General features: G+C 44.6%; 1 protein-coding gene across 5 annotated transcripts in view; it reads left to right on the top strand.

The window, feature by feature from the left end:
- Positions 1–19421, top strand: part of INO80C (INO80 complex subunit C) — an 86991-nt gene that overhangs the window by 31223 nt on the left and 36347 nt on the right. For 2 of the 5 annotated variants that reach the window (XM_034761370.1, XM_034761369.1), the window contains exons 1-2: positions 16551–16687; positions 17799–18305. Coding sequence is in view for 2 of the 5 variants with exons in the window: in XM_034761369.1 (XP_034617260.1) it covers positions 18303–18305 (3 nt within the window). In the remaining 3 variants the exon portion in view is untranslated. Of the gene's footprint in view, positions 1–10040; positions 10125–16469; positions 16688–17798; positions 18306–19421 lie in introns of those variants that run through there. The other 3 variants (XM_034761372.1, XM_034761368.1, XM_034761371.1) reach the window with 3 other exon arrangements.

The following is a 19421-nucleotide window of genomic DNA, read 5'->3' on the forward strand; positions in this document are numbered from 1 at the left end:
AGCCACCCTGCGGTGCCCCCCACGGCAGCTCCCTACCCCCCCCCTCCACTCAGGCAGCCCCCCTGTGGCAGCTCCCTGCCCCAGCTCACCTCCACTCCGCCTTCTTCCCTGAGCACGCTGGCGTCGCTCCACTTCTCCCACCTCCTAGGCTTGCCGCGCCAATCAGCTGTTTGGCGCGGCAAGCCTGGGAGGGGAGGAAAATTAGAGTGGGGGCGGTGTACTCAGGGGAGAAGGCGGAGCAGAGGTGAGCTGGAGCAGGGAGCGGTTCCCCTGCACGCCCCCCATTACTTGCTGCGGGCAGCCGTCCCCGCACCCTCCTGCCCCAGTTCACCTCCACTCCACTGCTTCCCGTGAGCGCACTTTTTGGCGCCCCCAACCACTTGGTACCCTAGGCGGCCGCCTAGTTCGCCTAGTGGTTGCATCGGCCCTGCTTCTGGCTCACAGTGCGGAGAAACCTCTCAGAGTCCAAATGAGCACATGGCAGGCAAATCAGGCAGAAATGCCAAATGAAATGGCTACCAAAGCAGACATTCTGGAGATGATCTCTGAGTTTAAGGCCTTGAGAGATGATCTGATGACCAAGCTTCTCACAGTACAGAAGGAAGTTGCTGACTTGGAAGACAGTCTCACGTTGCTACAGACTGGCCTAAGAGAAGCAAGTGATCAATAAACAGATCTGCAGAGCTGCATGGTATTGATGGAGCAAAGAGAGAGAGAGGGAGAGAGAAATGCATCTTAAACTGGATGATATAGAAAACGGATCGGGAAGAAACAACATCAGAATTAAGGAGCTGCCTGAAAATGCTGAAGCAGGAAACCCAATCTGGTATGTCAAACCTGTAATTGTGGAGTTGCTACAGCTGAGCTCTCTGGAAGAGGTAAAAGTGGAGAGAGCACATAGAGCGCTGCTTCCCCAACCTGGGCCTCAAAATAATAAACCCAGAGACCTAATTGTAAAATTGCGTGATTATCAAAAGAAAAAAAATGTAATCATGAAAAAAGCCAGAGAGCATTCAGAGCTCGTACTCAAAGGCCACAAGCTGCAAATTTTCCATGACCTTTCTGCCCTAACTTTAAAAAAAGAGAAAAGAGCTGGGGGAAATTTCAGCAGCACTCAGGAGAGCAGATATCCACTACAGATGGGGATTCCCATTTAAACTCTCATTCAGCTTTCAAAATCAGTATTATACAATAAGAGACTGTAAACAAGGGAAAAATACACTCCTGTCACTTGGGCTAGAAATCCAAATCCCAGATGTACAAGAAGACTCTCCAGAGGTAGTAACTAGAGATAAGCTGTTGAAAAACTGCTGGCAAATGGTGAAACCCAGAAAAAAGAAGACAGGAAAAGAAAAGACAAAGACTCTAGAAACCATACTGGCAATGGCAGAGGTGAAGCTGACCAAGAGAACTCAGATACCTGAGTAGTAATCCAAATACTAATCAGAAGGGACTTCTTGGGAGTCACCAGGAATGAACAACTAGACAGTAGTATGACCTTTACTGTAATTGGTGTGATCATTAAGCTATGTTCTGTATTTTAAAACCTAAAGCAGCGGTCCCCAACGCGGTGCCTGTGGGCACCATGGCGCCCGCCAGGGCATTTATGGGCACCCGCCTAATAACAAGGGAGCACTTCCGCCGGACAACCTGCCGCCAAGGAGTGCGGCCGCCAGACAACCAGCCGCCGAAATGCTGCCGAAAAGCGGCAACGCCAAGAAGCATCGCCGCCAAAATGCCTCTGCTTCTTGGCAGCATTTCAGCAGTGACGCTTCTTGATGACGCCGGTTCTTGGCGGCATTTTGGCGGCGATGCTTCTCGATGACGCCGCTTCTCGGCGGCATTTCAGCGGCTGGTCGTCCGGCGCCCGCCACACTCTTCTGGGTACATGAATATGCTATTGCAACAGAAAGGTTGGGGACCGCTGACCTAGAGGAAATCAAGGACTATAAGACTGGAGTGGGGGAATGATTTCAAGGTTGGAGGGGACTGGAGAAAGAGAGGGAGAGGAAGGAGCATTTAAGATGTCTGTGTAAGTCCTCCCTATAACTCAAATGACCAGATGGCAATCCATCCCTTAGGGGGAGGGTCAAGGTCCCATAGGTAGAGAACATATCTCCTTTGGATTGCAAGAAAAGCAGTTCAAGTGCTTAAGGGGAGAAAACAAGGGTTTAGAGTTGAGCAAAGCAGAGTTGTTTGGGTACTGTTTTACGTGTTATGTTAGTACTTAATTTGTGGAGTTAGACTAAGGGGAATGCAGAAGAGTGGAGGAAACTGTGGAGGCAGGGGTGAAATAACACAAGTACCAGCTATGGAAGTTTACACAGAAACTAGCCATATTCAGGCACACATAGTGCATGCAACATAATTAGAAACAAGAGAGACATGGGCAACACAAGGGTTCATGTAATCAAACATCTAAAGAATCACAATAATTTCAGGTTTTTCAATAAGAAATAGTTTCTCTGAATGTCTCTTCCTTTAAAAGTAATAACTTTGAATGTCAAAGGGCTAAATAATGTCATCAAAAGGGGGGAAAAATCCCTGGTAGAATTAAAAAAAAAAAAAACATTCCCAGATTATTCTACTTCACAAAACTCATTTTCAGCAGGGGCAAATTATGCACATGAAAGGTAACTGATTTCAACAGACATATTTTGCTTCAGTTAAAGAAAAGAAAAGAGGAGTGGGCATAATATTTGCTAAGGATGAACTTTTTCAGATTAAAGGTCAAATTAAGGATGAGGATGATTTAAATTGCTGAAAGACACAATTTCTGGTTTATTAATAAAAGTGAGATCAGTGTATGCTTGTAACCCAAAGCAAAAAAACCCCACTTTTTTAAAGGAATTCTTTAAAACACTGCAACACTTTTGGGAAAGGGAAATTATATTTGGAGGAGACTTCAATTGGATACCAACTCCTTATGGGGACAGATCTGATAAAGACATGGGGCATAAGGAAGCAGGCACAGCATTGACTTCCTGTGCCAACAATTCAGTCTTTCAGATTGCTGGAGAAAATGGCACACAGGGGAAAGAGATTACATATTTTATTCACACCCTCATCAGTTATATATTAGAATAGATTTACTGTTAATCTCTGAATCCTTAATGAAGCAGAAAAGATCTGCAGAAATTGGCAACATTATGCACCACTGGAAATATTTGATGACTGGGTTGGGTCCCAAAGATTATTTTATTGGAAAATGAACTACCTGATTCTCCAAAACAAAGATCCGGTCGCAGCAATTAAAGACATTGTTCAAATAAATTATACAGACAATATAAAAAGAGGTCTTCTCTGGGAGGCAGGTAAAGCAGTATTTAGGGGGTCAGTTGATAAGCAAAGCCTTCAATCGAAGAAAAAAAAAAGCTCAAGAAAAAACAAGACTAGAACAGGAGACAAAAAAATTACAAGACATTCATAAAAACACAGGTTCCGAAAAAAATACAACAGTTAACTAGTATTAGAGGGAAGTGGAATATGTTGATGACAGATGCCACTGAAAAAGATATACAAAGCAAAAGTTTTAGGAAAAAGCAAATAAAAGCGATAGGATATTGGCTCAAAAGCTTAAAGGGATTCAACAGCAATATTCAGCAAAAGGTAGTTACACACCCTCATGAAATATGTGCTATTTTTTCTGCTTTGGCAATATTAACTTGTTTAAAGTTCTACACTAGTTGCAATAAAAATACCACAATCATAATATGGAAGCAATTGACAAAGTAGTGTAATGATAGCAGAACCCATGTAACAAGTAAAGCTGGGTGAACTACTCAAGTGAACAATTTATTCAGTAAATGTAATCGTTTTTCTGTTAGGGAACTATCTAAGAACATTTAGATTTTTATCAATTTATTCCTTATTCAGAATTATTCAACAATTGGGTTATATGAACATTTCAGTGTATGGATTGCTTGCAAAGTATTCACAATCACTTAAAGAATCTGATGTTCAAAGTAACTATAATTTGCAGTATGACTGGTTAGCTACTTTATTTTTTTCTCCCTCACAGAGCTTTCACAATGGCTATGTAAACATGTCTAGCATGAAAAAATGAATAGCACAACACTTCTTTCTACAAAATAATTTGCAACTAAATATTTGTTTGTATGAATGTTTGCAGAAAGCAAATTCATAGTTATTAGAATGCAGATAAAATTCTAGATGGGGAATATAGAAAATATTAGCTTATGAGAAAGTTAAAGTAAAGTAGACTTTCCATATTAAATTGACCAGTAAATAATTGATTTAATATAGGGTTCCATCAGGGCGGTGGGAGGGTGGTAGCTGCATCATTACCCAGTATGCATTAGACATGCATCTCATTTAAGATGACGTTTTACCCTTACACTTTTATTTTGTAAGCAAGGGAGAAATTCAATTTCTTAACAGATTTTAATTTTTTTATGTATTTTAAATGTAGTTTAATTTTGTTGACATAGTATTTTGGTGAAACTTGCTGGGCATACTGTCCATACAATTTCTACAATCAAAAGGCAACCGTTACAGAACATTTTCATTAACTGTATTGATGTAGAGGAAATATGGCTAAACCATCTTAGATAGAAAAGTAAAGTCACAACTTTAGTAGGTTAATAGTAGACAAGTAATTCAGCTAACCACTACATAGTAGCTACATAGAACAAGCTTTTTGAATTCTTTCTTGTTAGTCAACTGTGATGTGCCAAAGTTGTCAAATTTTAAAATACATTCAAAATAGGACATAGACTACTATGAAAATAGAACAAAAAGCTTTTCTAGTGAACTCATTTTCTATACTATTTTTCTGAAAGTCTAGAGATGGAGTTTTCAAAGCTTATAACACGAAGCTTGCATTGAAAAGTAGATATTATGTGGATGTACTTTTATAATGTTAAAGGCATTTCAGTAGTCATCTATAATCCAAAATTCAAATACCTATTTTAAAAGTACTTGTCACTACATTAAACAAAGGTACTACAATGCCTGCAGCGAACAAATTGCAGGAGTTTGCACTGCCGGCTCTGCAAAGTAATCAAAGCCACTAAGTATTTGTAAAGAATGATGTACAAAATACCACAAGATCTCACAAGCTGCACTGCAGGAATCCAATGCTTTTTAGTTGATAGTGCTGTAAAGCTAAGAACTTCCATCTTTTCTCCTTTTGCAGAGTCCATATAAAAATGTGTTGAATATTGTAGTCTAACCATATACACATTTTAAAAAAAGAATGTTTAGCATTTTATATCTTGCACCATCCCATTAAAAAACACAACAGCACAGCCTACTTCAGCATGTTATCAGGGATTGACAAATTAATGAAAATTAGTTGTCTGATGCCAGCTCCAGTAAATTGTAGATGTGAAATAACTACATATAGTTATGATTTCTTTTATAGGCATTCCTATGGTATTCATCACTTTAAATTCTGAACATGTCATCTAGTGAATTAGTCCAACAAAATCCCTATGAGATAGGGAAATATTATCCCCTCTTAAAAGATATGGAAAGAAAGGCGGAAAGATGTTGGGGTTACAGTCACAGCTCCCAGTCAAGCACCCCCTCTTGGCCACTCACCAGACTGCTGTGAGGGAATCCAGCTGCTGGATCTAGTGTGTTTAACCTCCAGAGTCTGAACTAAGTCCATACACTATCCCTATCTTGGGGCCTCTAGGTACACTCTTGGGGTGCAGATTGTTTGTCTAGCACCCCATACAGAGTTGCAACCATGCAGCTCGCTGCCCAGCCCCTAGAACTAGTGGTGACTCTCCCCAGAGTTTAAACATTCCCTTTGCCAGAACTCCAGCCAAGTGAGTATTCTGGGCCCAGAGTTTACCTCTGGGGCACATGGTAGTTGCAATACATGGAATGCACAGACACTTTGCACAGGATTCTAGCACCGTTGCTCTTAACTTAAACACACAAGAAACACACAATCTATATAAAATAATAAACCCTATATGCACTTCCCTGCCTCAGTTTCTTCTCCACTCTAGAACATTCTTTGAGCTGGGTGAGGGTCCTCTGGGGCCATCCAACGACCTTCTGCTGAAGTGCATGGATTGTGTTCTAAAACATGGAGCCTTCCCTGAGCTTAGCTGGTCCATTCCCGCTCCTGCCCAAAACTTTCTGCATAGCTCTCTGTGTTCCACCATGTCTTTTTTTAACTCCTCATTTGTCATCACCTCAGCCCAGTTTGGGAATTTTCCACCCTTTTCAACTTCCCTCCTTCCGGCAGACAAGTTGGGGGAAGTATCTTCTCCAGGCTCCACCAACCCATTGTCATTCTGGTATTTCCACCTGAAAACTGAACAGGTGGACACTGTGTTCTAAAACCCCACCATTGTCCTTGGTCTGCAGGGATGTGACTCGCCAGAAGTGGTAGGATACACAGACCTGGAAGCATTCCATGAAATAGCAATTTTCATAGTAACAATGGAATGTCATAATAACAATCAGAGTTCATATGTTGTACAATCAGGTGCCCCAAATCATCACAGTTATAAAGCCAGAAACAGAACTAGATCTCCTGAATACAGTCCAGGACCTTAACCACAAAGCTGCTCTTTCATCTTTTGTGGCAAAATTTGTAAAGATGTAACACCAATAAATACGTTGAAAGTGTGTAACTAAGGCCTTGTCTAAACACAAAAATTGTACCAATTTAACTAAAACCATTTAAAAAAATCAACTTAAACAGGTGGAAATTCCTTTGTGGTCACATTACATCAGTTTATCACATTACACCTGGTTTATCAATTAAACTTAATTCAGTAATCAATACCAGAACCAATCAACTGCTCAGAGGCACCACTGAATGTTGCAACACTGGCCATCAGAAAGAGTGTGGTGTGAATGTTAAATGCCAGTTCATAAACAAATTATCATCTACTGGACAGAGGTGATCTGCTACTGCCAAAATAACAGCTGAGGCATCAACAAAGAGCCAACAGAAGACTTCCTCCTTCTGGGAGTAGCAGGTATTAGGAGTTAATGGAACTAAGCTCCACTTATAATGTCTCAACTGTATGGTGTGGCTTGATCTATGGGAGGATGCATACCATCTGATGCCACTAAAGGAGTCCTGGATGTGCTCCAGTCATTGGAGATTGCAGTTCTCATGTATACAAGGATTTTTGGCCCTGTAACATGCAGATTGCCAGCAGCAGAGGGAGAAGCTACGGCACAGGGAATACAAAATTATGTGGGGCTATTTCTGTTCTGCTCCACAGAGAGGTTGTACATAGGACTGTCTGCACATGCTTCTTGTAACCTTCAGCCCCCAAAGTTCATGTAGGATACATATGGAGAATGTACACAGCAGGGTTTCTTCTGTGGGTTTATTTCAGATCAGATGCACATGCTTCCTCTTACACTGCTTTCCATCTAGCAAGAAGTATGTAAGGAGCACCTCCAAGCCTGGTGGTAGTGGACAACAGGTAGGAGGAGAAAGATTTTTGAGCCTGGAAATTGGTTATCTGAGCCTGTTTGGTTTGTGTATTCTGAGCCTGAGACTTTGCTGCACTTCCAAGTTTTGTTGCCCAAAACTGCCTTTTGGCAACAAAACACTGAGAGCGTACACACTGCAATGCTACTTTTGTCGGGAAAATGCCCCGTTTCAGTGACAAAAAACGTCCACCCCATGAGAGACTTTTTTCTTTTCCCCTCCCTTTATTGTTGACAAAGAGCCAGTGTAGACACTGCTGTTTGTTTTGTCGACAGAACTGGCTTCCTCCAGTATCCCACAATGCCTCCCCTGATTGCTCTGCTCAGTGTTTTGATCTCTGCTGCCCTGCAGGCCTGTGCCCCTTCCCCCAGAAAGTATCTGACAGCTGAGTGTGCTGCTAGGTTTGGTGAACAAAGAGCAAATCATTGGAATGCTTCTGTTCTGCCCTGCACTAGAAATACAGCGGCAGGCAGACTGCTGTGGCAGGGAGAGGGGTGGAGAGACTGCTGCGCTGCTTTGACATTCCTCAGCATAGGGAGCTTTCATGTGCATAATTTGCCCCTACTGAAAATGAGTTTTGTGAAGTAGAATAATCTGGGAATGTTTTTTTTTTTTTTAATTCTACCAGGTGCCAGACTGTGGGGGGAGCACCACTAGGACCCAGTGTGTAGAAAATTGTGTCTGCTGCTGGTGCATATGTATTCTCTGTGCTCTAGATGCACAGAGATGGTGGAGTGCTGTGCTGGAGGAAGGAGGGCACAAGAGACATAACAGGCAGATAGGAGAAAAGGTGAGAGGGAATAACAGAAAGGTGCAGGAGCTGCAGGGAGAGAGAGGAGGAGGAGCCTCTTACGTACCTCTCTAGCACCCCCAGGAGCCTGGGCTGATTAACACCAGCTTCTCAGGGAGCTTCCTGTTTCCTGCTGCTTCCCTGGACCCATTTGAGGAGAACAGGCAGTCAACTGAAGTAGTAGGAGCCAGTTAGGCCCTTAAGACACTGATATCTTCCCTCACTCAGGCTCTGCTACCAGCCTGCTTATTTGTCCTCTTCAACTGAGTGTTGAGAGCCAATATAGCTGGCACAGAAGAGCAGTCATGAGTGAAAGAAGAAAACGCCCCTGTGAGGCAGCATTCAGAAAAAGAAAGGAAACAAAGGAAGCTTTTCTATCTAAGCAGGAAGGAGCTCCCCTGAGATACATAGCACAAATGCTCACGGTGAGCCTTCCGGCCCCATTGAGGATGTGAGTGGTGAGGAGATGCCTGATCTTCCAGTTAGTCAGAGTGCAGGTGACCTGGCAGCTACTGCAGCATCCATATCTCCATCTCAAATGGATGTAACCATGCACATTCCTGAAGAAAAGTGTAGATCAGAGAACAGTGTGGTGGACGCGCACGAAACAGCTGCTGCTGAGTTTAGTTCCTTAAGTCTAGATGATCCAGGACTGTGGACCCACTTGAGCTGTAGCCTGAGGGACTTTCTTGTACTGCACGGGCCACAGCAAGTAAAACACTTCATGGTCCCCAAAGACAATGAAAATAGAAGTTTCCATCCAACACATCACTGGCGTGAAATCCCCAATGGTGACAAAGTGGAGAGGCCATGGCTTATGTACTCAAAAACCCAGAATGCTGCCTACTGTTTTTGTTGCAAACTCTTCCAGTCAAATGTTCCAGCCACATTGGGTTCTACAGGAACAAAGGACTGGAAAAATCTGTCTAGAAATCTGGCATGCCATGAGAAGGCAGCAGATGGAAAGAGCCTGAGATGAGACTAAGGTTAAATACAGTTACTGGCAACAAAAGTCAAACAGAAGATTGTGGCAGATCTGAAGTCAGCAAGATATTACTCTGTTATTCTGGACTGCACACCTGACATCAGCTATACGGAACAAATGACTTTAATGGTGCGTTTTGTAACAACAGAACCTAGTGAAAATGTCCCTACAATGATGACTGTCAGAAAGCATTTTCTAGAATTTATTGACACTGATGGTACTACAGGAGTTGGTATGACAAATGTGCTTAAAAAGCTGGAAGATACGGGAATTGCGATAGCTGACATGAGAGGTCAGGGCTACAATAATGGTGCCAACCTGGGAGGTAAGAACAGAGGAGTGCAGACACAGATCTGAGAGTTAAACCCTCAAGCTTTTTTTGTCCCATGCAGTTCTCATTCACTGAACTTGGTGGTCAGTGATACTGCATCAGCTTCTAGTGACGCTGCTGAATTTTTTAATGTAATTCAAAGCATCTATGTGTTTTTCTCTGCATCAACTCATCGATGACAAATTTTGAAGCAACATATGGGAACATCCTCTCTGACACTGAAACTGTAAGGATTTTTATCTTTCTAGGCCGATCCGATCAGAAGATCTTGGGGAGCCTTACAGTTTACCTCCCGCTGAGTCCCCCTTTTAAGCCCATCTATCAGAGCTGACCCCAAATGAACAACACACGCACAAATGTAAAACAACCAACAACACTTTATTTGCTAAGGGGAGAGGAAGGAAGGGAAAGGGGAATGGATTAATGATACTGGAGATTCGGAATAATACACAGGCACACACATGCACTTATAATACAAGATGTTCTTCTACCTTTACAGACGTCAGCGATAAAGGGGCTGCAAGATCCACATGACAGAAGCCAGCGATGAACACCGACCGTGGACGACAGATGAAATAGAGAGGTACGTATCCCTATCTTAACTCCCACCCTAACCCGCTTTGAGTCGTCCTGAGTGCGCGATTGATCTAACTAATCGGACCAGGTCCGTGTATGCAAGTTTGCTTTCCCAAAACAACAAACAAACAACCCCAACTTAATTAGTAAGTAACTATTGCAGGCCAATAGCCAGTGCCAAGATCGTACCGCACTATGAGAGAGAGCTAGACACCTGAACCTCTGACAGCTCAAAAGCTCGGAGCCAGGGCCCCTAGCTCCTCCCCTCATAGATCTTTATAGGGAGTTGTTGTTGGGGAAGGTCAGATTCCTGCTCTTTCCATTTTCCCGCCTTTTCCGAGGAACAAGAACCTGACCCACAATGGAGGTCGCCTTGTCCTTTTACCAAAACAAAATGGCCTTTTGATTTAGAGAACTTATGTTAACTTTTATACATAATAATTTGGCAAACATGTCAACTGAAATTAACAAAACCACTGAGTGCCACACGATGGGAAAGTCGAGTGGAGGCGATAAAGCCTATTAAACACCAAATTGGGAAGATAGATGATGCCATAGTTGCCATTATGGAGGATAATGCTATGACAGGAACTGTTTGTGGGAGAACAGTGGCAGAGGGAAATGGAACCACCAGAAACATACATAACTTCAAATTTTTGTGTGGCTTAGTGTTGTGGCATGACATACTGTTTGAAATAAATGTTGTAAGCAAGAGATTCTAAGGTGTTGACCTTGATATATCTGGAGCAATAGAACAACTGGACAAAGCAAAGTCAGACCTACAGTCTTACCAGTCAGATGAGGGATTTCAAAACGTTCTGAAGAGTGCAAAGAAGTTGGCAGAGGAACTTCACACTGAAGCTATTTTCCCATCCATTCAAGAATACAAGAGTCACTGAAGAAGACATTTTGATTACGAGGCATGGGGTAATCCCATAAGAGACCCCAAACAACAATTCAAAGTTGAATTCTTTGTATTGCACAATCTAGCACCTGGTTAGTCAGTTGAAGAACATTTCATGCAACTCAAGGAACACAGCAGTACATTTGGGATGTATGATATTCCAAGACTCCTCACTATACCTGAAGAAGACCTACACCAGCAATGCAGGGAACTAGAGACATTGTTGACACATACTGACATGCGCGATATTGATGCGAGTGATTTAGGTCAGTGGTTCTCAAACTAGGGCCACCGCTTGTTCAGGGAAAGCCCCTGGTGGGCCGGGCCAGTTTTTTTACCTGCCGCGTCTGCAGGTTTGGCCGATTGCAGCTCCTACTGGCCGCGGTTCGCTGCTCCAGGCAAATGGGGGCTGCAGGAAAGGGCGCGAGCCAGGGGACGTGCTGGCCGCCCTTCCTGCAGCCCCCATTGGCCTGGAGCGGTGAACCGCGGCCAGTGGGAGCCGCGATTGGCCGAACCTGTGGATGCAGCAGGTAAACAAACCAGCCCGGCCCGCCAGGGGCTTTCCGTGAACAAGTGGCGGCCCTAGTTTGAGAACCACTGATTTAGGTGATGAACTGAAAGCCCTTTCAAGATACATTTCAGCAGGATCAACTCCAAAGGCTGTTCTGGAATATATGTGCACAAATAAGATGGCCACCCTCTTTCCAAATGCTTTTGTTGCTCTGCGCATACTTCTAACACTTCCTGTAACAGTTTCCAGTGGAGTACGCAGCTTCTCCAAGCTGAAGTTAATAAAAACACATCTATGCTCCACAATGACAAAGGAGAGGCTGGTCGGCCTTGGAACCATCTCAGTAGAGCATGAGCTGGCCCAGACTGTGGACCTTCAGGAAGCAGTTCAAATCTTGGCAACCAAGAAGGCACGGAAAGCACCACTTTGATTATTCAAACAGATAAAAATGCTAGTGTTTACTATGCAGACAAGAAAAGTTACATTTGCTGTTCAGGTGTTTGAAAGTTAAGTGTTACTTAAAATTTTTGAACAAGGCATTTTAAGTTGTTAGTTCTCCTTTATTGGGCAGATAGCAGAGCAGTACCATGAGAGGAGCAGAACAGGAAGAGGGCAAAATTGAGACCTTTCAAAGTTTTGGTCCAAGCGAGGGGGCATGGGGGCGTCATTTGAGCTCCCCGCCTCAGGTGCCAAAATGTTGTGGGCCGGCCCTGGGGGGAAGCCTCAGCATGCAGGAAGAATGAGTGTGAGAAGGGATTTCTGAGCCAGTGGGGGTTGGTTTAAGCTGAGGGGGCCTGAAGAATTTCTGAGCTGGGAGAGGGTTGGGTTGAATTGGCAGGTTTGAGTAACGGAGGAAAGGAATTTAACTGACCAGTGAATGAGGGTGAGAATGAGACAACAAGGAGAGATGGTAGGATAAAGTCGGATTGGATGGGGGAGAGTTTGTGCCTAGCAGTGTACAGTGAAGGGGTGACAGAGATAAATATTGTTTTCCCTCACCCTGCCTTTTACTCTAAACTCTCCCAGTTTTTTCTTCTGAAAAAAAGTGGGAGAGAGAAGCAGCACTCCTATTCTTCATGGCAGAGCTAGAATTTGAATATAGGTAGTTTTACTGTCTAAGGCATTGTCTACACTGGCAAGTTTCTGCACAGTAATCAGCTTTCTGCGCTGTAACTCCCAAGGTGTACAAACTGCCAAGCCACTTAGTGCGCAGAAACTGCGCAGTTATAGTGCTCTAAAAAAACCACCCCAACGAGAGGCGTACAGCTTTCTGTACCGGGGCTACAGTGCTGCAGTACCAGTGTAGACACAGTGGCAATTACAGTGCTGCGATTGGCCTCCGGGAGGTGTCCCACAATGCCTGTTCTCACCTCTCTGGTCATTGATTTGAATTTTACTGCCCTGCCATCAGGTGACCAACCATCATCCGCACCCCGTACATTCCTCTGCAGATTTGAAAGTCCCCTTCCTGTTTGCTCAGTGGTCTCAGTGCACCTTTCCAGGTGGCCATGCCTGCTCCATGCACCAGGCAATCCTCCGCTTGGAGCAATGCCGAGCTGCTGGACCTCATCAGCATTTGGGGAGAGGAGGCTATGCAGTCCCACCTGCGCTCCAGCCATAGGAATTATGACACCTACGGACAGATTTCATGATGCATGACAGAAAGGGGCCATGACCGGGACACACTACATTGTAGAGAAAAAGTGAAGGAGCTGCAGAACCCCTACCACAAGGTGTAGCCCTGGTCTCTAGCTGTTCAAACTCAGCATCTAGGCAGTGAGCCTCTGCGGTCCAGCCCTGAGTGAAGCTTTCACCCTTCCCTTCACAAATATTATGGAGCGTACAGCACACAGCTATAAGCGTAGGAATATTGTCATCGGCCAGGTCCAGCTTCCCATAGAGGCATCGCCAGCGGGCTTTTAAACAGAGAAATGCATACTCCACAGTCATTCTGCACTTGCTCAGCCTGTTGTTGAAGAGCTCCATGATGCTGTCAAGTTGCCCCGTGTATGGCTTCATAAGCCATGGCATTAAGGGGTAAGCGGGGTCTCTGAGGATCACAATGGACATTTCAACTTCCCTGATCTTCTGGTCCGGGAAGAAAGTCACTGCTTGCAGCTTCTTGAACAGGCCAGTGTTCCAAAAGATGCACGCGTCATGCACCTTTCCGTACCAGCCTGCGCTAATGTTTGTGAAACGCCCACGGTTATCCACAAGCATATGGAGAACCATTGAGAAATATTCCTTGCAATTAATGTACTCAGGGGCCAGGTGGTCTGGTGCCAGAATTGGAATGTACATGCCATCTAACGCCCCTCCGCAGTTAGGGAAGACCATTTGTGCAACGCAATCCACAATGTCACGCACGTTGCCCAGAGTCACGGTCTTTCGGGGCAGGATGCGATTAATGGTCCTGCACACTTCCATCAACACGACTCCAACAGTCAATTTTCCCACTCTGAACTGGTTAGCGACCAATCGGTGGCAGTCTGGACTAGCCTGCTTCCACAGTGCAATCACCACGCGCTTCTCCAGCGATAAGGCGGCTCTCATTCTCGTGTCTTTGCGCTGCAGGGCTGGGGCGAGCTCATCACACAGTCCCATGAATGCAGCTTTCCTCATGCAAAAGTTCTGCAGCCACTGCTTGTCATCTCAGATGTGCATCACGATGTGATCCCACCACTCAGTGCTTGTTTCCCGAGCCCAAAAGCAGCGTTCCACTGTCAGCACCTCCGTGAATCCCACAAGCAATCTCGTGTCATAGCTACTACAGGTGGTGAGATCAATGTCGCACTTGTTTTACCTTTTTTAGTTTAAGGAATAACTCCACTGCCACTCATGACGTGTTGGTCAGAGCGAGCAGCATACTGGTCAGCAGTTCGGGATCCATTCCTGCAGCCCAAAAGAGGCAGGGCATGCAGTACACAAACCGTTGAAAGACGGCGCCAAATGCGGATGGAAGCACAGGGATTGCTGGGATGTGAAGCAATGCATCATGGGGCATTGGGACCCAGGATGCCCCACCACCCCCTCTGCCTTCCCACAAGTCTCAGTGGCAAAAGAGAAAGAGGTGTTCTGTGGGATAGCTGCCCAGAGTGCACTGCTCTGAATACCACTGCAAGTGTGAATACGCTATTGCGCTGGCAGCTGTCAGTGTGAACACACACTGCGGTTTTCCTTCTATGCTCTCTGAGCAGTGCTGTAACTGCTGGTGCTGTAACTTTGGGCTAGTCTACACTGGCAACGCTAAAGTGCTGTCGCGGCAGCACTTTAATGTGGCTTGTGTGGTCGCGGCGCTGGGAGAGCTGACCACCTCCATGAGGGGCGTGGCTCCCAGAACTGGTACACTGTCTACACTTTTATTTCCACACAGTGCTGTAAATTGCCAATGTAGAAAAGCCCTTTGTCAGTGTAGACATGCTCTTAATCACAAAACCACCCAGCCTCTCAAATTAAATCATAATCAGGGGCCACCCGAGGTCTTGTCAAGGTTAGGGAAATTTACATCGATGTAATTGCACTGATATGCAAATTAATAATCTAGACGAGCCCTTAATTAACCACCTATTGAGCTGAATGGGGCAATTCAAACCTTCTAGAGTTTGTTTCAGTGTCCCTGGAAACGAAGGCAGATATTGCTGCATCAATTATACCTGGATCAGATTTTGAAAGCTTTCTTTACAATCATAACAGAAGGCTTTCATTTAAAAGAGAGAAATTGTGGAGAACAAGATGGCAGTACCTGGTAGCCAAAACAGCTTGACTTTGCTCAAATTAAGTCCTGACTAGGCCATTCTGCTTCCTCAGGTTTGCAAACAAAAGATTTTCAACCTAATCTTATTGCTCTTTTCATTTAAAGATTTGACAAGGAACAAATTTCCTGTACAGCCATTTCATAATAGATTAACTAGAAATTCATCCTAAAGAATTTCAGGGTTTTAAAATGAGACAAGGTGGGTGATGAGGTAATATTTGCTAATGAGCCAATGTCTGTGGTGACAAGAGACAAGCTTCCTAGCTTACCCATGTATGAGCTGAAGAGGAGAAAGCTTGTCTCTTCCACCAACAGAAGTTGGTCCAATGAGTATTACCTCACCCATCTTGTCTCTCTAATACTCTGGGACCAATACAGCTACAACTCCACTGCAAATAAGGTTTTAAATCACAGTTGGAGCCAGATTTTATTTTCCTTTACTCCCAGTGCAATTCCACTGAATAGACAGGGTTATGCAGCTGTTTGTGTAGAATCCTGCCCTGATACACCAATAATTCTGTATTTGCTTCTGAAAGATGAACACAGGACTGGGCATATTTTGTGGATACCTCCTACCCCTAAAAATAGTCCTAGGAGTGAAATACAGAGGCCAGGTCAAAATTTACATCAGTATAATTAGGTCACTCAGGGATGTGAAAAATCCACACCCTGATTGAGACAGTTACACCAACCTAACCCCCAGTGCAGACAGCACTATGTTGAGGGAAGGGCTTCTCCCACAGACATAGCTAGTGCTGCTCATGGAGGTGGATTAACGACACTGATGGGAGACGTTCTCTTGTCAACAAAGTAGCCGCTTCTCTGAAGTGCTACAGCAGCATTTTAAGTGTAGACCTGCCCAGAAGCCACCAGGTACATGTCAAAGGGCTCCCAGGGCCTTGCATTTCCTCCCACAGACCTATGGTCCCGTTCCCCCTCCCTCCACCCCCATCACAGGCTAGTCCCAGGTCTCCTCTAAAATGAAAACCTGGGCGCCCCGGCCGGGGAACCTGGGATCTGAAGGAAGGAGGCTCCCAACATTCCAGCCGCACGTGCTGCCGCCGCCTGCCCAGCCCCCATGGACCGCGGAAAGGCCAGGAGGAAGCCGCGCATGCGCAGCGGCTAAAGTGGGCCCTGGAGCCGCCGGCTGCAAAGCCGCAGGGGAGCGAAATCGGCAAGCAGCCAGCCGGCCGGCCGTACTGCGCATGCCCGCGGGGAGGGGCGGGCAGCCGGATCCGGCCTAGTGGAGGAGGGGGAATGGCCAGTTTGGTCCCAGGGGCAGCGGCTCTCGCCGCCCCGGGAGCGGCCCGCAGCAAGAAGCGTCCGGCGAGCCCAGGCAACGGCAGCGGCCCCAGCAAGAAGAAGAAGGTGGCAGCGGCGCCGAGTGGCCCCCAGCTAGCAGTGAGTGCGCATGTGCAGCGAGAAGGGGGGAACGGGAGGAGTGCGCATGTGCGGGGAGTGATAGTCCCCCCCCCCATCTCCGAGCCTGCCTCTCCCAGTGACCTGACCTGCCTCCCACCCTGGGTGGGCGCTCCCACCCCACTGGTGCCCTTGAGCCCCATAAGCCTGCGTGGCCTAACAGGGAGATCACTGGATCAGGACTCTAGAGCTAGGTTCTATTCCTGCCTCTGCCACCAGCCTCCTGGGTAAGCGTGGCACCTTTGTGCCTCAGTTTCCCCATTTGTGAAATGGGGATAATGACACTGACGTCCTTTGTAAAGCACTTTGAGACCTATTCTCATACAGTCCTAAAGCATCTCCGCACAAAAAAACCAAGGCATGTATCCCCCAATATACATGGGTGAGTGCAGAAATGGAGGACACAGTAATGCAAATAGGGCTTTGCAATGGAAATGCTCACACCTGAGCTAGGCTAAGCCAGATCCCAATCACCTGGGTTAACTGTGTATTGTAACCATAGCTTAAGGGATGTAACCTCACATAGGTGCAATAGAGGCATGTTTAAAACCAATTTATATGTATCTAGGTCACTAAAAGGTGTAATCATGTTAGAACTTCCAGTCAGACCCTGCTTTGGAGAAGTTAGGTTTAAGCATGATTGCTGCAAACCCAGAATCCTGTACTATGCTCAAGGACTTGTCTTCAGCCTAATATAATTCAAATAATTGGCCCTTCCTTGAGTCCCACCACATACAAATCTCTTAACTCGAGTATGATGGTGCTTTTAACTCAAGATGGCCTGTTGGGATACATGTTGAATTAGCACAACTCATCAGTTGCTAATACAGTTGCTCTTTGCATCTTGAGTGTTATTTCATAGTGTGGGCTGCTCTCACTTAAGTTAAACTAACACAAGAGGAGTTAACTCGGCAGTGAAGATGCCCATTACATAGTGGTGTAGCATCATGCATCTCTTGAGCTATGCCTACCAAATGAGGAGTGGGGCCAATGGAGCATGCAAGACTTTACATGGGAATGTTGAAAAGTGGAGTCTCAGTAGGCTTTGTGTGTATATAGTGTATATCCTCAATGATTTCTATTCTCTTTTCAGGAGGCATAACAGTGTCTAGAGCTAGTCAAAAAACAGGAAAAGTTTCCATGGGAGAAGTTGGTCCTTATTTTTCATAGAAAAGTATCTACTTTCACACTTCTTTGATTAGCTCTAGTGGTATCACAGCTTCTAAGTGAGCAATGTTGACAATAAGGTTGCTTATTTTCGCAAAAGCCATGAGATCGATGGGGAGATCTCTTGAATTCCCAGCAAATCCTCTGACCCTGTAACTTGAAGATCATCATCCTTGTTCCCCTCTGTATGACAACAAGCCCACCCTCAACTGGACAGCATCTCTGCAACTCCTATGAGTTCAGCTTGTGGTGTTTACAGATCTTCCTTTCCCCTTCTGTGGTATTATCAACAAGCAGAGAGTTATTTGGCCAACCGTTATTTGTAATACTGGCTATTAGCTAAAATAACGTTAAAAATGATTGCCAACCATTATCACATTTGACAACCATTTCCAAGAGCTGTTGTGGTTAGCCATTTGGATGTTCAAGGATGGTACGGGCTAAGTGTATATTTTATATGTTGATAACTTGTTTATAAGAAACAATCTATTTTTATGTTTGAGATATATTCTTTGTCAATAGACAGCTGCTAGTAAAGTGAAAGAATCCTTCATTTCCTACCCTAAATTGGGTTGTAGTATTTTGTGCTAAGCAGCTTTTGCATTCCTCCCTTGAGGTGGCTGCATTGCACTGGTGGATGAAGTAATTTCTCTACACAGCGTACGAAGTACTATATATAAAAGTATGCTATTGACTTCAGTAGTGCAGGGTTTGTTCCAAAAAGTCACAACTAAGCTCAGGAGCTTAGGCACTGCCAAAAGCACACTTAACCCCCTGGAATGAAGAAAATCTGCTGTCAGTCTACTGGTCCTCTGGCCATCAAACACACATATGGTGTTGACTAGCTGTGGAGAATGCCACATTCTTTGTACCTTAGAGAGAAGAAGAGACACCCTGATGCAGGACTTTTAAAACAGAAATAAAGTTGGTCTGTATATTTTTAGAGAGTTAGAAACACTCATCAAATGGCATGTTCTTCAGCAATAACTTTTTCTACCCATACCCCATACATTCCTACAATTTTTAGTTACACAGCTACCAAAGTATTCATGCATAAACTGATTTATGACAAGATGAAACACTTAATAAATCCAGTCTCTAATCTAATCATAATGCCGCGCCTCATCAACCAGCTCTCACTCTACTTCATGAGTATCCCTCTGATCAAGTAGCTCAACCAGTCAGCGACTAGTTTATCCACAAACATTGTAAACCTGCCTGTACTTTTTATGAATAAGTTGCTTGCTGACTAGCTGGTAATTGTGGGACTTTTTTTAAACTTAACTGAATTAAATTCACCTGTCCAACAGTCTGATATGTAGGTATACCTTTTATACAATCCAGTTTTAAAACAAGTTTTTTGAGACTGCTTAGTACTCTTCATACCATTCACTTTCCAAGTTAACCTCTTTTGACCTTATTTTTTAAAACTTTGCATGCTAAGCATATCATTAGTCATATGTCTCAACATGGGATGTTTTTTCTTGTAAAGAAATAGACACTATGAAACAGATGAAGAAAAATAGAGTTAACATTCCCCAGTTTAAAT

The sequence above is a fragment of the Trachemys scripta genome, chromosome 2, assembly GCF_013100865.1.
Source record: "Trachemys scripta elegans isolate TJP31775 chromosome 2, CAS_Tse_1.0, whole genome shotgun sequence".
Lineage (NCBI taxonomy): Eukaryota > Metazoa > Chordata > Testudines > Emydidae > Trachemys > Trachemys scripta.